This window comes from Lycorma delicatula, chromosome 11 (assembly GCF_047948215.1).
Source record: "Lycorma delicatula isolate Av1 chromosome 11, ASM4794821v1, whole genome shotgun sequence".
In the NCBI taxonomy this organism is placed as follows: domain Eukaryota; kingdom Metazoa; phylum Arthropoda; class Insecta; order Hemiptera; family Fulgoridae; genus Lycorma; species Lycorma delicatula.
In genome coordinates this window covers 42,256,678-42,280,521 of record NC_134465.1, presented here as the reverse complement: position 1 = coordinate 42,280,521, position 23,844 = coordinate 42,256,678, and the positions used below count along the sequence as shown (strand labels likewise).

Here is a 23,844-nt window from a genome sequence, read left to right as displayed (position 1 = left end):
CTTAATTCTTTTTTTTGGGAACAGATTAATGATTACATTATCCTTTCAATCAATAGGTTTTGATTTGTGGTATTAGTGAATGTAGCATCTATTTTACTTAATGATTGTTTTTAAAATTTAATTATGTCTTTTTTTCAAGCTGTATTATTTGAATATGTTTTATTAGGCTTATTATTATATGAATACATTGAATTGAGTTATACAAGGTCTGTTCAGAAAATAATCAAACTTTATTTTTAAATCTTTATTATTAATTTTACAGGTTGTTGGTCCTTGTCCCCTTCAAAGTACTACCCTTCCTCATTTACACACTTTTCCCAGGGGGTGTTTCCATTTTGCGAAACAGTCCTTGATAGCTTCATTTGAAATGGCCTTTAAGATCGGTGACGAATTTGTTTTAATCTCCTCAATGATCTCAACACGGCATCCTTTCATCGCTAATTTTAATTTTGGAAATTCTAAAAAAATTGCTAGGAGCCAGGTCTGGCGAGTAGGGAGGCTGAGAGAGGACAGTCAGTATTTTAGGCACAAAACTTACAAATTGACAAAGCTGAGTGTGCAGGCGCATAATTGGTGAAGGAACCATGAGTTCTCACCACAACTCCCCGGTCTCTTTTTGCATATTTTCTCACGTAACCATTGTAGAATGTCTTGATATTACACATGGTTCACTGTTTCACCTTGACCAAAAATTCAAAATTCACAATTCCATTAAATTAAAAAAACAGAGAGCATCACTTTGACATCGGATCAAGATTGACATGCTTTCTTGGATATGGAGATTCTTTGTGATCCATTGTGATGATAGAACTGGTGTCTCAATTTCATAGCTGTAAACCTGACTTTCGTCTCCAATTATGATCCTTTGCATGAATGTTTCATCATCATCATCAGCTTGTTCAAGAAGTTGCTCACAAATGTCCGCTTGGTGTTCTCTTTGCTGTGTGGTCATCAAATAAAGAACAAACTTTGTAAAACTCGTACGTTCAATTTTTCAGTCAAACTGTCATGGCATAATCCAGTTGCGATGTTAACTTCTTCTGCAAGTTCTCTGACAGTCGATTGGTGATTTGCATGCGCCAGATTATTGATTTTCTGAATGTGAATGTCATCATTTGAAGTCAAAGGTATTCCTGGTCGAGGGTCATCTTCAACTGACTGATGACCACATATAAATTGTGAAAAACATTTGTAACATTGCATATGATTCAGAGCAGCATGACCATAAGCGTGTTTCAAAAGTTGAAACATTTCTGTGAAAGTTTTCCCCAGTTTCATGCAAAATTTTATGTTGTATTGTTGCTCCTGAAAATCACACATTACAAAAATTTCTACTAACATTAACTACAAAATAACTCAAAAAGTAAACGAGATATCAACAATGCAAGAGCATCTGGTTTCCAAAGAGGTTATGTGGAACACAATGCTGCCAACCGCTCGTCACTAAATATCTCTGTCAGTGCATAATTAAAAATGTTTGGTTATTTTCTGAATAGACCTCATATGTGGTAAATATAGTAGTAATGTGTATAATATATATAGATAATATGTATATAAACTTTAATAAAATTATGTTATGAATGATAATAATAATAATAAAAAACAGGAATCCTAATAATAAAGAAATATAAAGAATAAAAATATATTTGTAATGTGAAATTTCAGAATGATCCAGGTTATGATTTTTACGTTATTTTTCTTCTTAAAAAGGATAATTTTTAAATGTAATTTACTTTTTGTTTTGTTTTTTGTCTGTAGCTATTCTTAATTACAAGATAACATTTCATCAACTCCTTAACTCCAGAATATGTGTTATAGTTGTTATTCTGTTACCAAGTTAGTTGTAAATTCATCTGCTTCAGGATCAACTTTTTCTTACTTGTTGTTTTGCATCTGTTAAGTCATCTTAATAGTTTTAAGCTATTTTACCTTTATTATGAAGTCATCTTCTTCATAATCATCGTACATTTGCATTCTATTAACCAATGTTAACAGTGTTTTATTTGACTGAAGCTATTTTTCTTCTGTTAGTTCAAAAGGCCAGAAGTGGAGATATGAGTCCATTATTACATCAGCAAAACTATTTATCCCTAACATGTAGTTTACAAATCAGTTTGCTATTCAAGTGTGGTTTTCATATTTTTGTGACTTTAATCTGTCTATTTAAGTGCTGTGATAAATTGCACATGAAAGGGTGCAAATAATGCCTCATAAATGATTATTAAAAGGAAAAGTTATTACATTATTTTTATGTTAGACTGTTAAACTTCAATTCATCTTTCTTATTTTATATAAAATTTAAATCTAGGTTTTTTCATATCTTAATAAGATCCAGCTTTATGCATTACAAAGTGTAGGAGTTGCCTACCACTGTCAGATGTAATCTAGGAAGCATGGTACTAACTGGCACCAATGTGTTTAGCATGCACCTGGTGGGATCTGACTTAACATCCACATAACCTGAGATAGGCAAATAGAAATTATGGGTAAGGAGTGATTAGTAGGAGTATACATTTTCTCTGAGGAATCATGCTAGCAAAAAACCTATGTAGAAGGTATTAAGTTTTACGAGATATGTGATGTGGTTTTGAGAATCAGGATTTTTTTTGGATGGTTCCATGGGTATATAATGTTGCATGCTACTTTATTGAGTTTCACTAAGAGACTATTAGCAGATGCCATAGGGTAGAACAGTTATGGTAGTTATAGCTCAATTTCACCCTGTACCACCAAAGGAAGTATAAATGAAGGTAAAGGAAAATGGATGAATACATAGAACTGTATATAAATGGGATTATTTATAATTTTATCCAGGGTTTTCTATTAGAATTCATAAATTAGCTTTGGAGTCATCTCTCCAGATAATGGACAAATCCCTTAGGCAATTTGTGGTATATACTCAGGATCTTAGCCTGCACATTACATGTCAACAATTTTGCGTTACCAGCTTAAAGACATGCTGCAACAATATTCTGTAGCCCACCCTTGAATAGAATCAGACTATTATCAGGCATTCTTTTCTGTTATAAAGAGGTAAATTAGACCCTTTTTGCCATTGGACGACTCAAAAACTATTATTTAATATATTATCTACTTTTGATATACAGGTTTACTCCCAGTTTATTTCAAGCAGTTGTAAATAAACAGCAAATTATTATGAACTTTATATGATTAGCTTTTTTCCAGTTCAAATGGCCTTATAGTTTAACTAAATTATTATTGCAGAAGGTGTTTAAAAGATGAGTGATCGTGACAAATGAAAATTTCTATCTGTTTCTGAAAGCTGAATCTAAACTTAATGATTACATATCAGGCATGTTGATATTCCACCTTATCTTCTTTCCTTTTGCTTTCCAGTATTGTAACGATTTCAAAAGTATATTTCAAGCGGAGAAGAAAATCCAGTATTGTAAACTTCATGATTGAACCTTCATGAAACTTCATGAACAATTACCTTTTCTTATTTAAATGTTTGAAAAAGTTTTTTAAGCGGATTTTATGTAAGGAATGTGCATGAAGTCTAAAATGAAGATTTGCACCTTTTGTCAGCAAATATGTTCTTGGCAAGCACGTGTATAATATTTTGTTTATTTATTTACTATTACTAGGGTTATAGTATTTTTTTTTTAATATCTATTGCATCAATAACAATGACTAATTTACTTCTATAAACCAAGTATCAAGATGGCAAGAACTAAAATCGGCTGGAAGTATATTATTTTTATAGAGGTATCTTTCAAATAATTATTGGTAGATGTCTTTTGTTTTGGTTAGATGTTTTAGCTTTAGCTTTTGCTTCTGTTAAACTTAACAGTTTTCTTTATACTTTCTATTATTATCTTTTATGACTGCATAGGATCACTTTAGTCAGCCCATTATCCAAGTATCTCGATGGGACTGTTTAGGCCTTGCGGTCCTCTGAGTACTTTTTCATACATTCTGATCTTTGTGACCTTTCTAGTGTTGAAAATGTCTGCGGTGTCTTATAGTGTAAGGCTGATTTCCTTCACATCCTGTCTGATTTTTCTGATCCATTTGCATCCTGTCTTTGTGTTTTTCGAGTCGATTATACTGTACCAGCCGTTTCAGAAGCTTTGAATCTTTTGCATCCTTATCTCCTTTTACACCCTGTATTGGTGATGGGTTCTAAGTATTTGAACACAACTTTTTCAGGTACTGCTCCCTGTCTTGTACTTTTTATTGATGTACATTCTTGCAATTCTTTTGATTTTCCGTTGTTTGCTTGTCTTTGATTATACATTCAGGTGGAAGAGTGTTTATGCTACATAAGTGGCTTCTGGTTTATAACTGTGTTGTAACTGTCTTATTTTTATGTTTATTGAAGAGTATGTATTGTTGTAAGTGTACCAGATTAATTTTTGAGCTTCAGCTAGTTTGTTTTCTTATGTTTGTTGAGGTTTTTTGTTTAGTTTGCTAGTTCTTATTTCTCCTAGGTATTTAAATAAGGTCACTGTTATGATTTTATTACCGTTTATGTTTACTTCTTTTAATCGTGTTGATTTTTGGGGCATAATTTCTGTCTTTTAAAATGATATTTTGAGGCCAGTTTTGTTTGCAATGTTTTGAAGTTCTAATATCTGTAATTTAGCTTCGTTGATATCTTTTGTTAGCATGCCAAGTTGTCAGCGAAACCAAGGCAGTTGCTTTGATTTTTGGCCTATTTTTACTTTTGTCTGCATTTTTTTAGCCATTCCCTCATTACCATTTCTATAGTTGATAACTGTGATAGCCGATCCTTTTGGCGCACTCCTGTTTTGATCTAAAATGGTTCTGAGAGCTCGCCTCTGAATTTTACCTTCAACTTAGTATTTATGAGAGGGTCAGTTTTATTGCGTTTATTAATTTGGTGTTTAGTCAGTGATATCTTAGAATTTTTAGTAGAAATTTTATGCAGATGCAATTATAAGCTTTCTTAAAATCTACAAATGTTATCACTATGTCTTTGTTTCTTTTCCTGTTGTAATCCAATATTAGCTTGGGACTTATGATCTGATCTGAACAGCTCCTTTAGGGTCAGAAACCTCCCTGGTATTCTGTCTATTTCTTGAGTTGTGAACAGATACTGTTGAGGATGATTCTTGAAAGAATTTTGTATGTGTGGAGTGAGTTTCTGCTGTAATTGTTAGGGTCTGTTTTCTCCCCTTTTTTGTGTAGCAGTTGGTCCAGTGTTCTGGTATTTTATATATTTTTTTGTATATATTCTTTACATTTTGTAAATATTAGACTCTTTCTATTTATTTTTTAATGATATGAGAATGTATAATTAAAAAGATATTTTACCATTACTTATAAGTAACATGTTATTAAATATCATCAAATTGATTATTGTATTTTACTATTTTCAAACAGATTATCATCCAGTATTGTTACAATTAAATGGTACTGACAAATAATTTATATCCCATTTTCTGTATATTGTTTTTTCATATGATTTTGTTTGTTTTCTTATTGGTTGCGCAGCAACCCTAAACACCCTAACACCCTAAAGTTTCTGAGTTTTGATTTCTGTCGTATCTTTTCATTACATTGCAACTATCATCTGACTTCTAGTCAAATGTTTTTTTGGTGATTTTTATTTCTTATTTTTGTTACAAATTTTCAAAAAAAGTAGTACAACATTAGTTATAGTATTTAATTTAATATTATATTTAATATTATAGTATTTAATTATTTTCTATATGTAAGCGTAGTGTAATTTAACAGTATTAGTTTATATATTGTATTTGTTTATATATTTTTTTGAAAAAATTGGTAATTTTGTATTTTTACTAGTTAGTACAGATTTTCCTTTACTATTATTTTAAAAGGATTAATAATTTTATATAAATTAGGTGATGCGGGTGATATTGGTCTATTATTTCAGTCTGACTTCTGCTTTTGTCTAGGTTTCAAAAATATAAATCTAAGGTAATATGGCACAGCCATATTACCCTATAAATATATTTCTTTTAGCAATACTGAAGAAAGAAAAACTGCTCTGTAATTATTGTTCCATATTTTAATTATTGGGATTATAATAATATTAATATATTGTGTTTTTAAAATTTAATATTTCATCTCGTCTATTCAAACTGAAGAAACCAAGAAACAGTTTGTCATTTCCTGGTGCCTTCTGAATCTTCACATCACACATAGATATAAGTTTTGTTTTTAATTAATAATCTTTTTAAACTTTTCTTAATGAAAACAAACTAGTTTGACTTGTACAATGTTTTTAACTATTCTTTTTTATAAATGTCTTAATTTATTGAGTTTTGGTTATTTTTTAAATTAATAAAAATATCATGTAAATTCTTCACATTTCAACTTTAATCCATTTTGTTGTCTCCTTAACCCCTTTTTTTCTCTTCACATTGCTTTATTTATTTATATTAGAAATTGTAGGCCGCTGTCCATTAATTGTCACTTTTAAAATATCACTTTTTAATGTATAAAAAATGACAAGCATCAACCAGATTAAATGCAGGACGATGTAGGTGAAAGTTAGGGAATACCATTCCCTACCACGGAGGTTAGCTAGAGTCTTCCTTATTCTAATATGTACTTCTTTTGCACTAATATTTGTTTACCGAGCTAACTTCTTTGTGATTTGTCTTTTCTTTTTTATTCCATATATATATATATATATATAATTTTTTTTTATCTCTTCACAAATTGTGTTTTTCAATTAATACTCTTTAGTAATTCTTCTAATAATCCTCCATTTACTTAAATTTTATCTTTCTCTTATATTCATATTCAGTTTTGGTATTTTAATTTATTTGTCTTTGTTTTCGTAATTTCTTTTGATTTTCATGTATATTTCAGTTTTTTCCTCACTCTGACTATAATGACTTGGTCAAATCTATAGATTTTACCTCTAAAAAAGAAGCCATTGTTTGTTACAAACTCATGACCTATATGTAAGATGTTGAATAGTTATATTTAAAAATTGAATATATATTTAAAAAAAAATTGTTTAATAAAGAACAGTTGTTAAATAGTACTTGAATAACCTTTTTAAAAATATTATTTTTAATTCATATATATATATATTAGAATAAATTGGTAATAATTAAATCAATTTGTATTACATGTGTTACTTTATACCGCTTGTTTTTTTATGCATTATCAGCTTATTTTTGTTTACTAAAGCAACTTTTTTTTCTAGTTCAGCCATATGTTTTTAATAACAGCAAATTACATGTTTGATCCTGCAGTTCTTGTAGTATGCTGTGCTCTCTTGTAGTTATTTTACTTTTTACATTGTGTAATAAGGTCTGTCCGTACTTTTTTTAAGAATTTCATCTCCAGTTTAGGCTTTGTTTTTGTTTTGATGTTCACTACATTTATTCATAATTAAATGATTCCTTGACAATTACATATATATGTGATGAAGTAACTGTTGTAATCTTTGTTTTTTTAAGTAAATCCTTTGTGTTCTTAGCAAAGATCTGGGTTATATCCAGCCAAAAGTGATGGAACTCTGTGGAAAAATGAATGAGAGTTTAGGGGAAAATTATGTACAGAGGAACCATGAAATAAAATTAATAATCTTATATGAAGGGTTGCTTTACATTTTTCAAGGCAGGGGGCATCTATTCTATCCATAAACTTCTTTATTGATCCCAGGTGTTTTTTTACCTTTAGCTAAGATTGGAGCGGTATGATTTTTTATCAGTCACCTTAATTAGTACTGCAATATTGCTTTTTCTTAAGATGCTAAAAGAAGATCCAAAGAATAGTCTCAGGATTCTATAAGGTAGATGGATGCTTGTGTATGAACACATGGATGCTTGTGTGTGTGTGGGCCTTATTGTGTGTGAAATATATCTAATTGGACTAATTAGTTATTCTCTTACTAGAGGGTATGTTTTTTTTTGTTATATACATTTACATGTCATAACTTTTCCCTGTAAATTTTTTTCTTAACCTGTATCGCAATTTCTTTCTATTGTTTGTCTGTTACTGGGCGTTTTCTGATTTCCTTCATACATCTAATTTGCTTTTACCTTAACATATGAGAATACTAACTATTTCTATAGATTAGCGTCATTATTATATCTTTTCTGTTTTAATTATGGCTCTCATGCTTGCAGTTTATATGAAGTAAATATAATTGCATTTGTTTGTTTTTTGACGGGAATCTAGTGAAAATCATTTAAAATTTGATTATTTGATTTTTCGCTATTTGTTTTTCTACACTATTTAAATTTGATCACCCTTTTCTGACTCATCTGCAGTATTTCTTTTAGTTTGTTGTACTGTTTGTTAATACTCAAAATTTACTTATTCTGATGGAACAGAATTTAATATTTTAGTAATTTCTTTTCTTTCATTTCTTTTTATAATTAGCTGTACCACTTTTTTCATTTTGTAAAATTTGTGTCGTGTAATTTTGAAATTTTAATTGTATAAAAACTATTTTGAAGTGATCAATGAAAGTGATTTCTAATTAATTTGTTTGAGTCTTTTCTAAGCATTATTAACTGTGTGTATTTTGTAGAAAGTGTTTGATCTTTTCTGCTAAAATGAAAAAAAATATTCAAGTGTGGGTTATGTAAAATAATAGGTTGTATGTACAGTGTACAACATTGTATGCAGAAATCTTAATTTATTTTATATCGTAATTTGAATTACACGAATACTTTTTTATTTGTGAATGTTACAAAAAAGTTAATAATATAATTATGTGTGTTTCAAAGTGTAGATAAAAATTTAATTACATTAGACTGAAGTTACTTCTGTAACAGAATATGCCTTCTTCAATATTTTACATATGTAGTTGTAATGTTAAAACAGATTTGATAACTTTTAAAATTTAAGTTTTATTTCTATTTTAATTCAGAACAGCCTATAATTTATTTAGAATAGTTTGCCATGTATCTTATTAAATATTGGATAAAGTTTAATTATTATTTTTTTAAGGAATTAGTTTTAAATGATGTGGTAGGCATGTTTAATGTGTTTTTTATTAATTAGTTTAATCTTTCTTTATACTAAGTTTTTCTTGAAAATTTATGACAGATGTTGAAGAATATTGATATAGACTATTTTTGAATAATCTAAGGAGGAATGGACTGGCTTTGATTTGGTGCTGTTGTTGCCGATTGAAATTTTTTATGCTGTCAACTATCTTCATAATTCTTTTTTTGTATAGGTATTCGTTGACAACAAATCTTGATATTCAAGTTTTGTCGTGTTCACCTATTTCAATTCATACCAATAGTATCAATTTACAATCTTTCATTTAATTACTGTGCATTCATATTTTATTCCCAAGCCACACATTTATGTGAAAAAAGGTATAAAAAGGTCAAAATTTTTACACATCTCACAGTCATTTTAAGGTATAATTGTTAAGTGATTTATTTATTTGATTGTAACTAATTTAGACATTTTTTGTTTTTTTACTGTTGTCATTTGACCCTTTTTTTATACTTAATATTTTTTTCTAGAAAATGTCTGGTATGTCAACACTTTCTTCAGAGGCCTTGATAAAAAAATCAACAAAAGTTTCTTCGTCGAGTAGTAAAAGTGATTCGGGTAGAGCTGAATCAAAAAGATCATCCCGTAGTCAACGTAAAGCTGCTGCGATCGCCGCAGCTGTTGCGGCTAATTCTTCCAGTATTACTACTACTGTGGCTCCTATAACTACAATGTCTGCTCCAGTTACTGCCGGTTCGGTATCTGCTGCAGCTCAAAAAAATAAACCGTGTGCACCTGTGGCCCCAGTTGTTTCTACACCAGTTCTTCCTGTTGCAAGGAATAAGGTATGTTAGCGTATATTTTAGGAATCCTTTTTTTTATCGAAGTTAACTTCCATGCTGTTTTCCATTCCTTTCCCTTTCTGTTTTGCATCAGTCCTTTAGCCTCAATGTATTTATCACATCTTATGTTCTTGCTTTAGCTATTTTATTTATTTTCTGTTAGTTTATATTCTTTGTACCTCCCTCTTATTATTTATTTTAATAAACCTGGATTTATAAATATATGGTGTATCAAACTAATTTACCTCTGCAAAATTATGCAGTTTATTTTTATTGTCTTCTCTTAAAATCTCTTCATTTAGATATATATCAAGTTGTCAATTTTTTAAATAATTTTAATACATCTTTCTGTGTTGCCACGTTCATTAAAACGGCCTTATTGCATCACTTTTTTCTTTCATCTTAACGACTATCCAAGTTTTGGTATACGGCACATTTTAAAAGAGTGAATTTAAAAATTTTAAATTAGTATTCAATTAGACATTTTTTCGGAAGCTCCTCCTTGCTTTAATCATTTTGCTTTCGATGTTAATTAATATATGTTGCTCAAGAGAGAATAACACTTTCATTTATACTGTTTTTCTAAAGGTATATTTTGCTATTGTAAGCCCATTGTATGCCAGATTTTTATATTACTTTATATGGTTTATCCAGTTTCTCTTGGTTAATTGCCATCTCTTTTCTATCTCATGAAAAACTTTCTTACTGCTCATTGTCATTGGACAAAAATAGAAATGAATTTATTACTTTAAAAATGAAAGTTTGCCTTTTGGCATAAACAATACCAGTGATTTTCTTTAAATTTAATTTGAACTAAACAGTAAATTTTAAATCATCAATATAATTTGGAGGAAACTAATTTTATATTTTTAATAAAAAAAGTATAATGTTAAAGTTTATGCATGTAAAGATTATTTTTACTGTCAAAATAATCATCTTCAATATTTTTGTGAAATTTTATGCATTTTATGAATAAATTCATTTTGCTAAAGTACACAAAGTTTGACTATATCTAATTAAATTTAAAAAAAAATACATTAAAGATTAAGTGAAATGTTATAAAGTGTAGGCGATTTAATAGCCGACACAATTTATTTTTCATTTTATTAAAGTGATAAAAAAATTCTAAAATGCAATATATAAATTGTGTGTTTCATCTCGTATCTCATAGCAGTATTTCAAATGATTTTAGTTGTAATAATCCATTTTAGGATGTATTGAAACTGGGTTTGAGAGTAAATATGTATAATACACCATCATATGATGTACATGTACATACATAATATTCAAGGTAAACAAATGGGTTAAAATTCTGGGAAAGTAAATTAATTTTGCTTACTTTCCAGTGATATATTAAATGTGTTTGGCAATTATTCTGTTTGTTTAATGTTGACAGTTCGTTTTAAATCAAGATTGTTTTAAAATTCTATAAAAATTTTCATGTTAATTATAATTGTATTTGAATGCTTTTGTTGACAGTGCACTTTTAAATCACTGGAATTTAGTTATTGACATAATTTTAGGAGTGATCAGTTCAGGTTTTAATTGGACCTGTTACTGTTGTATGTTAACATAAGAGTACTGTGTTTTAGTGGGAGTATAAAAAAGTTTTTTTAATTTTATTTTAATTTCAGACAATTAATTCACTGGATGTGACATGTAATATAACCAGCAGTAACCAGCAAATACGGATAGCACCTGTTAGTACACAATTAATAAAAGCTACCATACGTTCCAGAGATCCTCGATTATTACGAAGCGCTGCTAACAGTGAAGCTTCTAATCAGAGTTCTGTTTCGACCACTATTAATCCTCATTCTGTAACTATGCCTTTGCATATAGCTTCATCAGCGACTTGTTCGACTGTTAGTTTACCCGTATCGACTGTTACTCCACCTGTATCGGTCGTCGCTCCTTTACAACAACTCCCTGTAGTACCTCATTCGATCGCTACAACAGGTCATATGGATTCTATGAGTAATACAATTTCAACTGCTGTAACAACATTGTCTTTGCCAATTTCAACCGCTAATACCACAATATTGACCACAACCATCGCTACAACAACTATAACTAGTACTACGACATCTTCAATAACTTCGGCTATTTCAACGGCAGTTACGTGTACCAGTAGTGTTGTTAATGTTTCCAATGCTATTAACAAACATAGTAAAGTGCTAGTCGATCCGAGTTCATCAGATCTGAATAAATTGCCTTCATCCACATTACCTAAATCAAAACTTCCATTTTCCTCGCAGTCTTCATCTTCAGCACTTACGCTATCTTCTTTGAATGAAGTAGTAGAAAATAAGAAAGTTAAACAAACAAATAAAAAATTAGATAATAAATTTTATAGTCAAAAAGAAAGAAAAGAGAAAAAAGATTATCATCGTTCAAAAGAAAATAGTAATAATAATAGTAATAGTAGTGGTAATAATATTACTAGTACAAAACATAAAAAAGATGTAGAAAGTCATAGAAGAGATAAAGAAATTAATATTCATAAAGAAAAGCCCATTAAAGACAATAGTAAATTGATAGAATCAAGTTTTCCAAGTAATATTAACATTAGTGGTGGAAATGTAAATACAAGTGTTAGTCATAATAAACAAAAGAGTGGTAAAATAAAATTTGATAAAAAGTTGGATATCAGCAAAGATGATGTGAATAATAGTAGTGAAAAAGTTAATAAAAATACTAGCAATATAATTAAAAATATAGATTCATCCGATGCTAATGAAAGTTCAACTGATAAATCACCAAAAAAATCATTTTTGAGAGAACAAGATGATAAAAAAATTTCATCGCCCAGATCTTCACCTCGATTGCCACCGGTCAGATCACCTAGATCTAAATCATCGAAGCATGGTAATAAATCGCCTTCAGTACGTTCTTTGATAAAAAATGTCGATAAAATTATATCACAAGAAGAAAAAGATGATGTTTCATTGTCACCGCCGCCTTCATCAACTGCGCTGAATGAATCCAGTGATAAATTTAAAGAAATGAAAGCATCATCTTTAAAACGAATGAAAACATATGCTAGACATAGAGAACCATCGCTTACTCCTCCTCCGGCAACTATTACAACATCATTAACAACATCTGTCTTAACTGATCAGGCGTCTATGTTAAACACCATTCATTCAACATCTGCTACTGGTGATACAGATCTTAGAGTGCCTCCAAGTGATGATTTAAAAAGTGAGTAGTTCAGTTCATTAAATATCTGTATGTGTGTGTGTGTGTGTGTGTGTATATATATGTATATGAGCATGTGTGTCCATGTATAAACCTATGTTATAGTATTTGGCACAATTTAGAAAGACTTTTCACCCACTGGGTATCGAGTTTAGAAAATTTGTTTACCGTTTAGAATGGCCTTGGGTGTTCCAACTAATTAGCTGCTTACAGTCCACACATTACATTTGAATTTTTGTGTTGCATTATTGTTTAAATATTTAAAAAACTTGTTTTTTAATTAATTTTTAAAATTTGTCCCATACTTTACAGTATTTCATCTTAAGTTATATTTGAAGTCTTTCATCACTCAAAGCTGTGTGGGACATTCCGTTAGTTGTATTTCTAAGGTGATAACAAGTACAACTATTTACTGTACTTATAAAAATAAATTTATAAACATTTTTTATTAAAATACATCCGTTCCAACTATTACATGTTTTTAAGTATTTTGGTTGCTTGGAAGTAGTACAGTTTATTTTATTTAATAGAAATTGTTTTAAAATTATATACATAATACACATATAACTGAAACAGTCCAGAAATTGATGACTGTGTACAGCTATTACACTTATAACATCAATTTCTTTTCTTTATAGATAACAGATAATTCTAGCAGTTTTAATACAAATTCTTCTTTCTTTTGCAACCCTTTTTCCATTCCATCGTTAACCTTAAATTAATTATGAAATTTGTATTTACCGTAAGCATTGTTAAAACTAACAATTTAAAAAATTTTATTTATTAAATCAGGTCATAAATACATGCAAGATATATAATAGATACATAGAAAGTTCCATACAGATTTATCCTGCATATGGGCATCTGCAAAAAACTTAATAATATCACAAGCAATTCTAATAATTTAACTGTTAATGACTAACTAATTAATCTATATACAAAGTGAATTTATTAAAATACAATTTTCTAGTTTATTACACAGTTGTATGTGAGAATTAGCTAATACCAATTAACAAAACACAACTATTCTTCAAATACTTTATTTATTCAGAACAGATTCTCTAAATTCTTGATTTCAACATTTTATAAGTGGTTGGAATTTTATTAAAATTTATAACAGATGTGCATACATGGGTTTTTTGTTTTTAGAGAAGGTAACTGTAAAGTATTGCATCTTGTAATTGAAACACTTTTAAATATAAGTTAGATAAATGACTATAATGAAAATATATATATATATTGCTTAAAAATATAAAATATATATATTATATATATATATTTTGCTTAAAATATATATATTTGCTTAAGATTCAGAGGAATAACTGTATTAGCAGTATTTATTTCCATTATTATTTTGATAACTTTGACATGTACATTACATAAAATATTTAAAAGTGATTCAGAAATAAAAAAAATCCTACATTTTTACTATAAGTTAAAATAGATATTTAAAAAAATTAAATCAAACTCAAAAAAATATTTCAAGTACTTAAATGTAATATTTATATACACGGGGGTTTTTAAAACCCTTGACCGAAATTTTTAAATTGCACACAACATCTGCAGATGACATTCTCTGGCCACCATGTGCACTAGTGGCATATCTTGGTAAATATCACCTTTTACTGGGTTCCAATCTACGCATTAGTTGTCGAGTAACTACTGATTGAGTGTGATTGTGCATAAGCTGATTGTCGGATTAGTGAAAAAGTAAAAATAAGGAGTTGGAAGAATAACGTGTCTCTGTGAAATTTTTCGTAAAACTGGAGGAAATATTCACAGAAACATATTTCACATGCTTAACTAAGCGTACAAGGATGACTGCATGAGCTGAATAAGTGCTATGATTGGTGTAACTTTTAAGGAGGGCAGAAGTTTGGTTGTCAAAAATCCAAGGACTGGACAAGACCTTCCTTTTGTGCAGATGTCCAATGTGTTTCAGTGTGCGCGCTGTTATCTGTCAAAATTGTCAAGTGACTGTGAGGATGCTGAAGAAGTTTGAATAAATAAGATCTTGTCATCAAATTCTAACTGAAAAACTTACAATTTATCGTGTCAGTGCAAGATTCATGCCATATTTGTTGACAGATGACTAGAAGCAGAATCGAGTTGAAATCTGTCAGGAACTGCTTACAAATGCAAATGTGGATGAAAACTTCCTCAAGAACATCTTAGCAGTGTTACGCAAAATTTCAGACATGTATTATTCTTCCAACTTTTTATCATTTTAACTTTTTCACTAATCTGATGAGCAGCTTATGGACGACCTCACTCAGTGGGTAGTTACTCAACAAGTAATGCATAGATCAAAACCCAGGAAAATGCAATATGTTACCAAGATATGCTGCTAAGTGTGCATAGTGACTGGAGCACATCATCTGCAGACATTGGCATGCAATTTAAAAAAATTGACCATTTTTTCAACAAACCTCGTACAGGTATTTATGTTTACAATTTTCAGCAACGGCCAGATGACAGAGACCTGAGTGAAATGAATAAACAGATAAATCTAATTCATTAATTGATTTTTTTTTCTTTCTAGAAACTTATATTGAATGCTTCATGTTTCATCACATTTTTTGTGATTGATAGTATTCACTTGTTAGTTCAAAATTCCAAGTTTTTCTTTTAAAAGAATTATTTTCATTTTTTGCCAAAATGTTTAATATTGCAATCATTACACATCTGTCAGGCAGTACCAAATCTTGTACTTTATATATGTATAAACAATATTCATTATTTTTTTTTTTTGACTTCTACTTGTGGCATTGTTGACATCTTGTCCCTTTTTTGAACTTCTGTGTCACTCGGACAATTGATTTTTTTCAGAGCATCATCCCCACACTTCACTTTCAAGAGCTCCAGTGTTACAACAAAAGTTTTGGTTTTTGTACCAAATTTGATGTTACCTCAAATTTAAATTTCAATTGATTTTTGTGCTATACATTTAGATCTTAGTTTTTGCAATAGCCAACTAACAAATGGCTTGTTATTTTTGCAAGTGTTGTCTTCACTAACACGTGCATAAAACGTGTACAAACAAGATTACTCATGTGATTTCAACCAAGTCATCAAATGGACAATATTACATATCCTTTCTAGTAATTTTATTGATGTACATTATATAATACCTATATGTGTAATGGATAATGTTATTACATTGTTTGTTGTTTACTGTTTTTTAATACAGATATTTTATTCAGTATATCAGAGAAGTCTTTATACCTCTAGATAAAAATATGTTATCGGCTTAGTAATGCACAGAGTGTGCACCTCCATGTTCTTGGTATTGATATGTTCAGAAGCAGTTGTGGAATTATTTGAATATGTAGATACTTATACACTCACAATGAGATATCAGCTTTGCTAAGGTCAGGGCTACATGGTGGCCGTTGCAAAGGGCTGGTGATGTTTGTGAACTACAATTTATCCAGCGGTCTGGAGATTTTTCATTCAGGAAACCATTCACTTGGAAGAGAAAAATTAGCTGGTGGTTCTATCACTCCCGGGCGGACCGGAACGGAGTCAGATAGAAACTCATTTTGAGTATTAAGCGGGGTTCTTAAGGGAACTAGGTCTAAATGACCTTGTACATTGTCGATGTACAAAACTTTAGTGGGAAAGTTTATTGTTAAGGTTGTTAGTACGGATCTGAGACATTCAGAAAGTGGCTCTTTAATAGTTAGATCTAGGCGCTGGGTCTTCGTTCCGCGGTTAGGTTTCTAGCTCAGTTCCTGAGGGCGACGTGGTAGCTGCAGGTATCCGTTGTCTTCATTCTGACGGCATAAACATGTAAATCTATCTCGGGGTGAATTTTTACCGATGTAGATGTCCCTCGGGGCATCTGCATCGGTGGCATCTCTGCGGGGCCTGGACTGAAAGCTGTGTGGCACAATCAGTTTGAGGGCGAGAAGATGTCCTCCATTAAAGCCACTACTGGCTAGGAACAGAGCGGGTGGTGTAGCGACCACCGGACACGCTACGAGGTGGGATCTTCTCCCCTCGGGGGGGAATCGAGATGGTGGTTCTATCAAGATAGGATCCTTGATACCATTCTCTTGAAGTTAAGGAATTAAAATATCTTTCCAACATTACAAGTAAGAATCACCATTCGTGTACTCGTCAAAAAAATATGATCATAACAAGCATTGTGTGATGTTATCCCCGCCCGTATCATGACATGTAGTAGATTCCTTTCTGACTGTGGTAAAGAAATTATTTGTTAGGAACCAAATACCGCTTGACTTTCAAAACAGTAGAAATATGCTAATTGTTAGGAAGAGTATGTATGAGGACTTCTTGGACATACTATGTATCAAATGTAATAATTACAACTTTTCCAAGTAATGTCATGATTTTGAAAATAATATCATTATGTACGAGCTGTGTAGGCTATGTTATTAATCGTATCATTAAGTTCAAAACTCATTGCAAGATTAAAAAAATTTAATAATTATTAAGAAATTTTATTCTACCAAGTTCTGTCACTATATCTGTCTTAACATTCATTAACTGTAGCTAACTAAATATTAGAAGCAATTATTAAACATAACTGTATAATAGAAATTAAAAAATAATTAATGGATATTTGGATATCCATCATTATTTTGTCAATAGTTAGAATAATTATATGTTGGACACCTGGTGTTGATCTCATCGAGTAGCAGTCTGTAAACATTATTAACCTTTTCCCATCACAATGATCCACGGTTGATTAGCTCTTCGTGAAAATATGTTGGTCTCTGATTGCCTCCCTTCATAGTCTTATACTACCCTCTTGTGAAAAAATTTCAAAAAATTACAGTATATTAAAGAGATTTAATAGATTTTGACAAAAAAAACCGTTACGATTGGATATTTTTTATGCCTGTAACAACAAAAAAATTGTAACAGTACAAAAATTAGGATGATTTAATTAAAGAATTTTTTTGCGCATTTCTACAGCGTTTTTTATTAGCTAAATTTTTTGCTTTGTATTTATGAAACACATTTTGCTGATTTTAAAAATAATACTTTCAAGCAAATCTGTTGAAAATTGGGCAAAATATGATGAAAAACCCGTGTCATAAATCACAGATTAGTAACATATGTTAGTATAAGTGAAAGTAGATTCAGAAAACTACGTTTTATAAAAATCCCCACCACTCAAAAGGCTATTCAGATTGACAAAAAACCATTTTTACTGTATACTGTTATTCATTACGAATCGATATGTATTACATGTTTACCGATATCATTTGTCTGAAAAGATATTTATAGACCTCAAGTAAAATTGATGTATTTATGACCACAAATTCCCTCTCTTTTTTTTGTGTGCTGTATATAATAATTTATTATGTGTTTCAATACATCGATATGTTGCTAGTAAGATAAGCTTTTTTTGTAAATAATAAATAAATCCGTAATCCTCATAGCAATTATAATACACAAGTCACACACACACACACACACACACACACACACACACACACACAAGCACATTTCTGAGAAAAAAATGGTCTTATTCTTTCTAGTCTAAATAAAACATTTTACATTGTATAAACATCGTTCAAATTGTGTAATAAAACTGATTCCTTTGTGAATATAAAAAAAAATAACCGACCTAGATGCCATATAAAATGATTTTGTAACAGCATTTTAAAACTAACACCGTTTGAAACCAGTTCCAAGGCTACATGATCTGAAAAGGTTAAGAAAAATCCTTTAATAAAAGCTCCTTTAAATAAACGTGTGGTATACTTGATTCATATTAAAGTAAGAATTTGGAAGGAGTACTGTGAATCTATTAAATCATGTTTCTGAAGAAAAAAAAATTTATGAATATATTTTTAATCTGGTCACATTTGTTTTATGTATAAATAAATTTTATAATTACAGAAAGTGTTGTGACCGGTTTGGAACTGGGCAAAGATGTAGATTTAAGAGCGCTTGCTGCTAGTGGTACCAGTATACCGTCTGCTTCTGAACTTTTGCCGCAGACACCCAAGAGACCATCTGAAGAAAGAGAGATTGATGTACCGCCAATGAAAAAATCAAAAATGGATAAATTTGATGCGTAAGTTTAATTATTGTTAATAATTAGGTTTATTACTTTAAATATTTAAGGAAATAATGTTGAATTTAATATCTGAAATAAGTTCTAATTTTTAATCATTTTTTATGATCTTATATTTGATATGTTGTTAAACTAGTAAAATAAAATTAATTATGACCTTATTAAAACAATTAAGAAAGTATATGAAATAGCAAAATAAATCAATCGTTATTTTATAAAAAAACTTAATAAGAAATGAGTTTTCCTCCTGTATTTTAAAGTACAACATAAAACATTTTACACAGCTTTTTTTTTGGTATTACAGTATCTGAATTACCATAAATTTGATAAAGATAAATTTGACAAGAGCAAAAACATTATATAGTAAAATATAGATCTTTAACTTTGCCCTCATTAACTTTCATGTTTATTCATTATTTCAACGATAATTCAGCAGTAATCGATGTCAAAATAAAATGCCAATTTGATTCTTCTGGTATCTGACTGAATGTTTTTTTTTTTTTTTATATATAGTAACAAATTTGATTATGTGATATAATAAATTTAAATGGACAATTAAAAATTTTATGTGCTTTTCATTAAATCAAGCAACAAATATTAAAAATTGACTATTGCTTAGGTCATCAGTTTGCTTTTTCATCGGTTTATTTTTTTAAAGAAATTTCATATTTTTTTCAGAGTTTCTTTTCTGGAAAATGAACTTCTGAATAAAACTTATTGGTCCAAAACTCTGACAAATGTAAAGACCATGAGAAATTATATTTTAACTGAAAAATTAATTTAAAAACTTATTTGAATCTGCTTGTATACCTTATAACACAATCTTACTCTTATCAGTGTAGATAATCGATGAAAAGTTGATTACTCTTAAACACATGTGAATTCTCAAAATTCCAATATTCCTTTGGCTGTTAAGGTATAAGAAATGTATAATTAAATATTTCAACTTAATAAAACACATTGTTCAAATCATGCACTCTTCATGAACAAAATATTTGAACCAACTGCTGTCCTGAAATTTTCATTATCTCAGTAAGTTGAGTTATCACTGTTGTTTGGAAGGTTCTCAGCCTGACATAGGGATTACACAGTATCCAAATGATCATGATGTTTGTTTGTTAAGGATGATTCTTTAGTTGGGGTACTAACTTTTATATGCAAATATATGTTTAGTTGCTTATGTGTGGCGATGAAGTAAACCAACAAGTTTTTGACATTTTCTGAAAAATTGATATGATTGAAATTTGAGCTTTTGCAAAGTTGTTTAATTTAAAAGATAAAACACTGATGGTCATATAAAAAGTGTTAGTCACAAAAAACCCACAGTGTTATATTAGATAATCGCAAAAGTAGATATGCAAACATAACTATCTTGATATACAGAACGCATGTGCTACGTTTAACACTTGTGAAACCCTACATTTCACACTGTTTTAGGTATGAAAAAGCTTCCTGCTTAATGAATGTTGTGATTAACCATTGAACAAAAAACAAATTAGATTGAACACCCTCAAGATTTCTCAAAAGTTTATTTATGCGCGATTACATGAGTTTCTTTGATGTTTTAAAATAGCAGATGAAAATATAGATTGACTGTCACATGCCAGGGACCAAACAGCAATCTCAACAGTCTGTAGGACCAGGTTAAAGGGCATAAAAGAAAGGGAAAATGGTTCCATCTGCAGAAAAAGTTAACGGTTACAGTATTATGGAATTCTCATGGCGTGGTGCTCATAAACTACCTGGAAAAAGGCAGGAACATCAGCGGGCAGTATTATTCTTCATTAGTGAACAGGTTGAACATGTTATTCAGACTAAACATACTCAGTTTTTTCTTTTTAGCCTCTGGGACCACCATTAGGTATTGCTTTAGAGGATGAGAGGAAATGACAATTTTGTAGGGAGTGAAAATGCTATGCCTGACGGATTCAAACCTGGAAGCTTCAGGTGTAAGGCCGAGATGCTACCTATTGTGCCATGGAGGCTGACAAACATCCACAGATGGCCGAAAAGAAAGTGCTTTCACCCCAATAGTGTGCCTGCAAACATATCTCAGATTACTGCTGCAAAACTTCGACCTACACTGTGGAAGTGCTTCTACATGTGCATATTTCACATATACTTCCTCTTTCCAAACCTGCAGAAATGGATCATTGGATAAGATTCACTTCAAATGAAGAGTTCAAACTCTAGACAATTGCTTACTTTACAGAGTTTTAACAGATTGCAGTATATTGAATTTATTAAAAAATTGTTGGTCTAAATGTATCAAATTGCAAGTTGACTTGCATTGTAAAACAAAAAAAAATTCTGTAAAATCATGCTTTCTTTGCCAGGCCAAGTACTTTTCGTTAGGCTCTCATAAGTGTATGAACTTCATATGAGAATCTGATATGACACAGCTTCAGTTTTTTACAGCCTTGTAAACTATACAAAACAGAGTTTAATCTGGTCTTTTGAGAAAAATTCCTGGGGTTTTTTTGGACGATGTAATGAATGATAATTGTTTTGAAATATGTCATGTAAACATAATAGACGGCTACGTCATCTGTTTCGTGAAGTAGAATTACTTACTACTGATAATTAGGAAAATTAAAATAAATACAGTTTGTATATAAAACAAATTTTACTTTAACATATTTTATAGGTGATAACCATGGTCACTTTTACGCATGAGTTTTGATTATTTAAGTGATTAATTTTTCAGATTATTTGGAAGGGAAGATACTGATATGAGACAAGAGTTAGCGCCTCCATTGCCTTCACCACCACCTCCTCCGATAATATCACCGTTAACTGAAGTGGATGAAAATAATGAGGAACGTTCTTGGGCAAAATATAAGCAAGGAAAGCCGGACATATACAAGTCATTACATCGTCATAGCAGTCGAGAAGAATCATTTGAACCTTATAGAAGAAGCCGGCAACTACAGGTTGTCGATCGGTTGGGTCGTCCTCTACTGTATCATCATCGTTCACCTCACGGTCAGTCATTTATTTTATTTTTGTCTTTATTGGTTATGATAATAATTAATAACTATTATAAATACATTTACTATAAGTTATTACGTAGGTTGTTTGCAGATTGTAAAAAGAAACTAATAGTTCTTGGTATTCGTAGTCATATGCATGTAGTTTATGTTTTAAGGTAAAAGAAATTCACGAACTTAGCATAAGTAAAAAGTATATTCATTTGCCTTTATTTATTTATTCATTATTTGTTCTCTTATTATTGTTGTAATATAGAATAATCTATATAAATGCGTAATCGGTGCCTCTAACTTTTCTTTCGTTTTTCAAAATTCTTTGTTTTATTCACTTCATTTATAATATAAGTCTGTTGGTACATGATCTTTTTAGAATTGCTGATATCCCATTATATCAGTTTTAATAAAACTTTCAGTGATGAGATGAGAATCACATTTGGTCAGCTGTGATTTGAAGAACCTGAATTCAGATCTGATGATTAAAGGAATAATTCAGATATATAGTTTAAAAATAGAAATTGGCAGGAGGTTAGCTCTATCTAACAATATATTTGAAACATTAGTTCAGCCCTTATTTCGAACTCCATACAGGAAATTATCTGTAAGATAATGGAACCATGCTTTTGCATGTTTTTTGTATTTGTAATAATGTTAGTTATATTATTTAGAAGTAATTTTTTGGTACTTTGTACACACACACACACACACACACACACACACACACACACACACACACACACACACACACACACACACACACACACACACTCACACTCAATCACACATACAAATCAAAGAAGTACCAGAAATATGTCATGAACCAGTAGGACTTGTGGCACAGTTGGTTCTCTACTATTTGAAATTTCCTTATACTTTTTCATTATTATTAACCTAAAAATCAAATGACGTTACAATTATGAATATTTCTAGGTTTTTAGTTTCAGAACAGCTGTTGTCTGCTGGGTGTTGCTGTGTTGTTGAAATTTAAAAAAAAAAAATTGATTGTAAAAAAGTAACCATTCAAAGTGAGTATCAAATTTTGTTAGTGCTGAGCGAGGCATGGTTAGCTTGTAAGTCCATGTCATCATCTGGCAAGCACAATATAAAAGAGTTGTACATAAACTGGAAAAACAGAAAATATGTTAGTGAATTCATTGACTTTGTGATTTCCTTATGATGAGCATAAAGCTGGTAGTGTAGCGGTTGAAAGTAGTGGTTGCAATAAATTTTCTGGTCCCAGGTTCAAATCCACAAGTAGACTCGGATTTTAATTGTAAAAAATTATGAAAATTTTTAAAAGTAAAAAATATGATTCATTTTTATTATTAAACTATATTTCAGGATAAAGGCAATATTAAATGTTAAAAATATTTATCATTCTCTTTCACCATTTGTTCTATAATTTGGTAGAGGATATATCTATTCAAGGTTGTACAGGCTTTCAGACCTTTTCATGTAGTTACGTATCAAACATTACCATAAAAGAGAAATCTCTTACGAGATAAAGTGAAATCTTTATTTAGTATTTTAGTAGTTCAATTACCACTACTGATCTTGCATGTTTAAATGCAGACACCAATCAGCATTACCTAGTTTCTGGAGCAGAGTACAGTGCATCTAGCAAAGAGTTCAACACAGATGGGAGACCTCGAAAATCAAGGAAGAATCGGAGAGGAATGTCTGTTTGTATGCAGTAATAGATTCAAACCACAGAAATCCTCTACCAAAATTATACCCAAATAAGAGAATGTTTCAACTCTTGGGTACAGTTAACTAAATTCTCAGCACAAGAACCATATGCACTATGAAATCCTTATTGTTACACGTGTAT

The 23,844-nt window shown here is 30.3% G+C and overlaps 1 protein-coding gene across 3 annotated transcripts in view; it reads left to right on the top strand.

Moving 5' to 3' along the window:
* The window catches only part of LOC142332584 (uncharacterized), a 209,363-nt gene that overhangs the window by 103,049 nt on the left and 82,470 nt on the right, over positions 1 to 23,844 (top strand). For all 3 annotated transcript variants that reach the window (XM_075379097.1, XM_075379096.1, XM_075379098.1), the window contains 4 exons: positions 9,459 to 9,773; positions 11,405 to 12,974; positions 18,849 to 19,026; positions 21,734 to 22,011. In XM_075379097.1, coding sequence (XP_075235212.1) covers positions 9,459 to 9,773; positions 11,405 to 12,974; positions 18,849 to 19,026; positions 21,734 to 22,011 — 2,341 coding nt within the window. The remainder of the gene's footprint in view (positions 1 to 9,458; positions 9,774 to 11,404; positions 12,975 to 18,848; positions 19,027 to 21,733; positions 22,012 to 23,844) is intronic.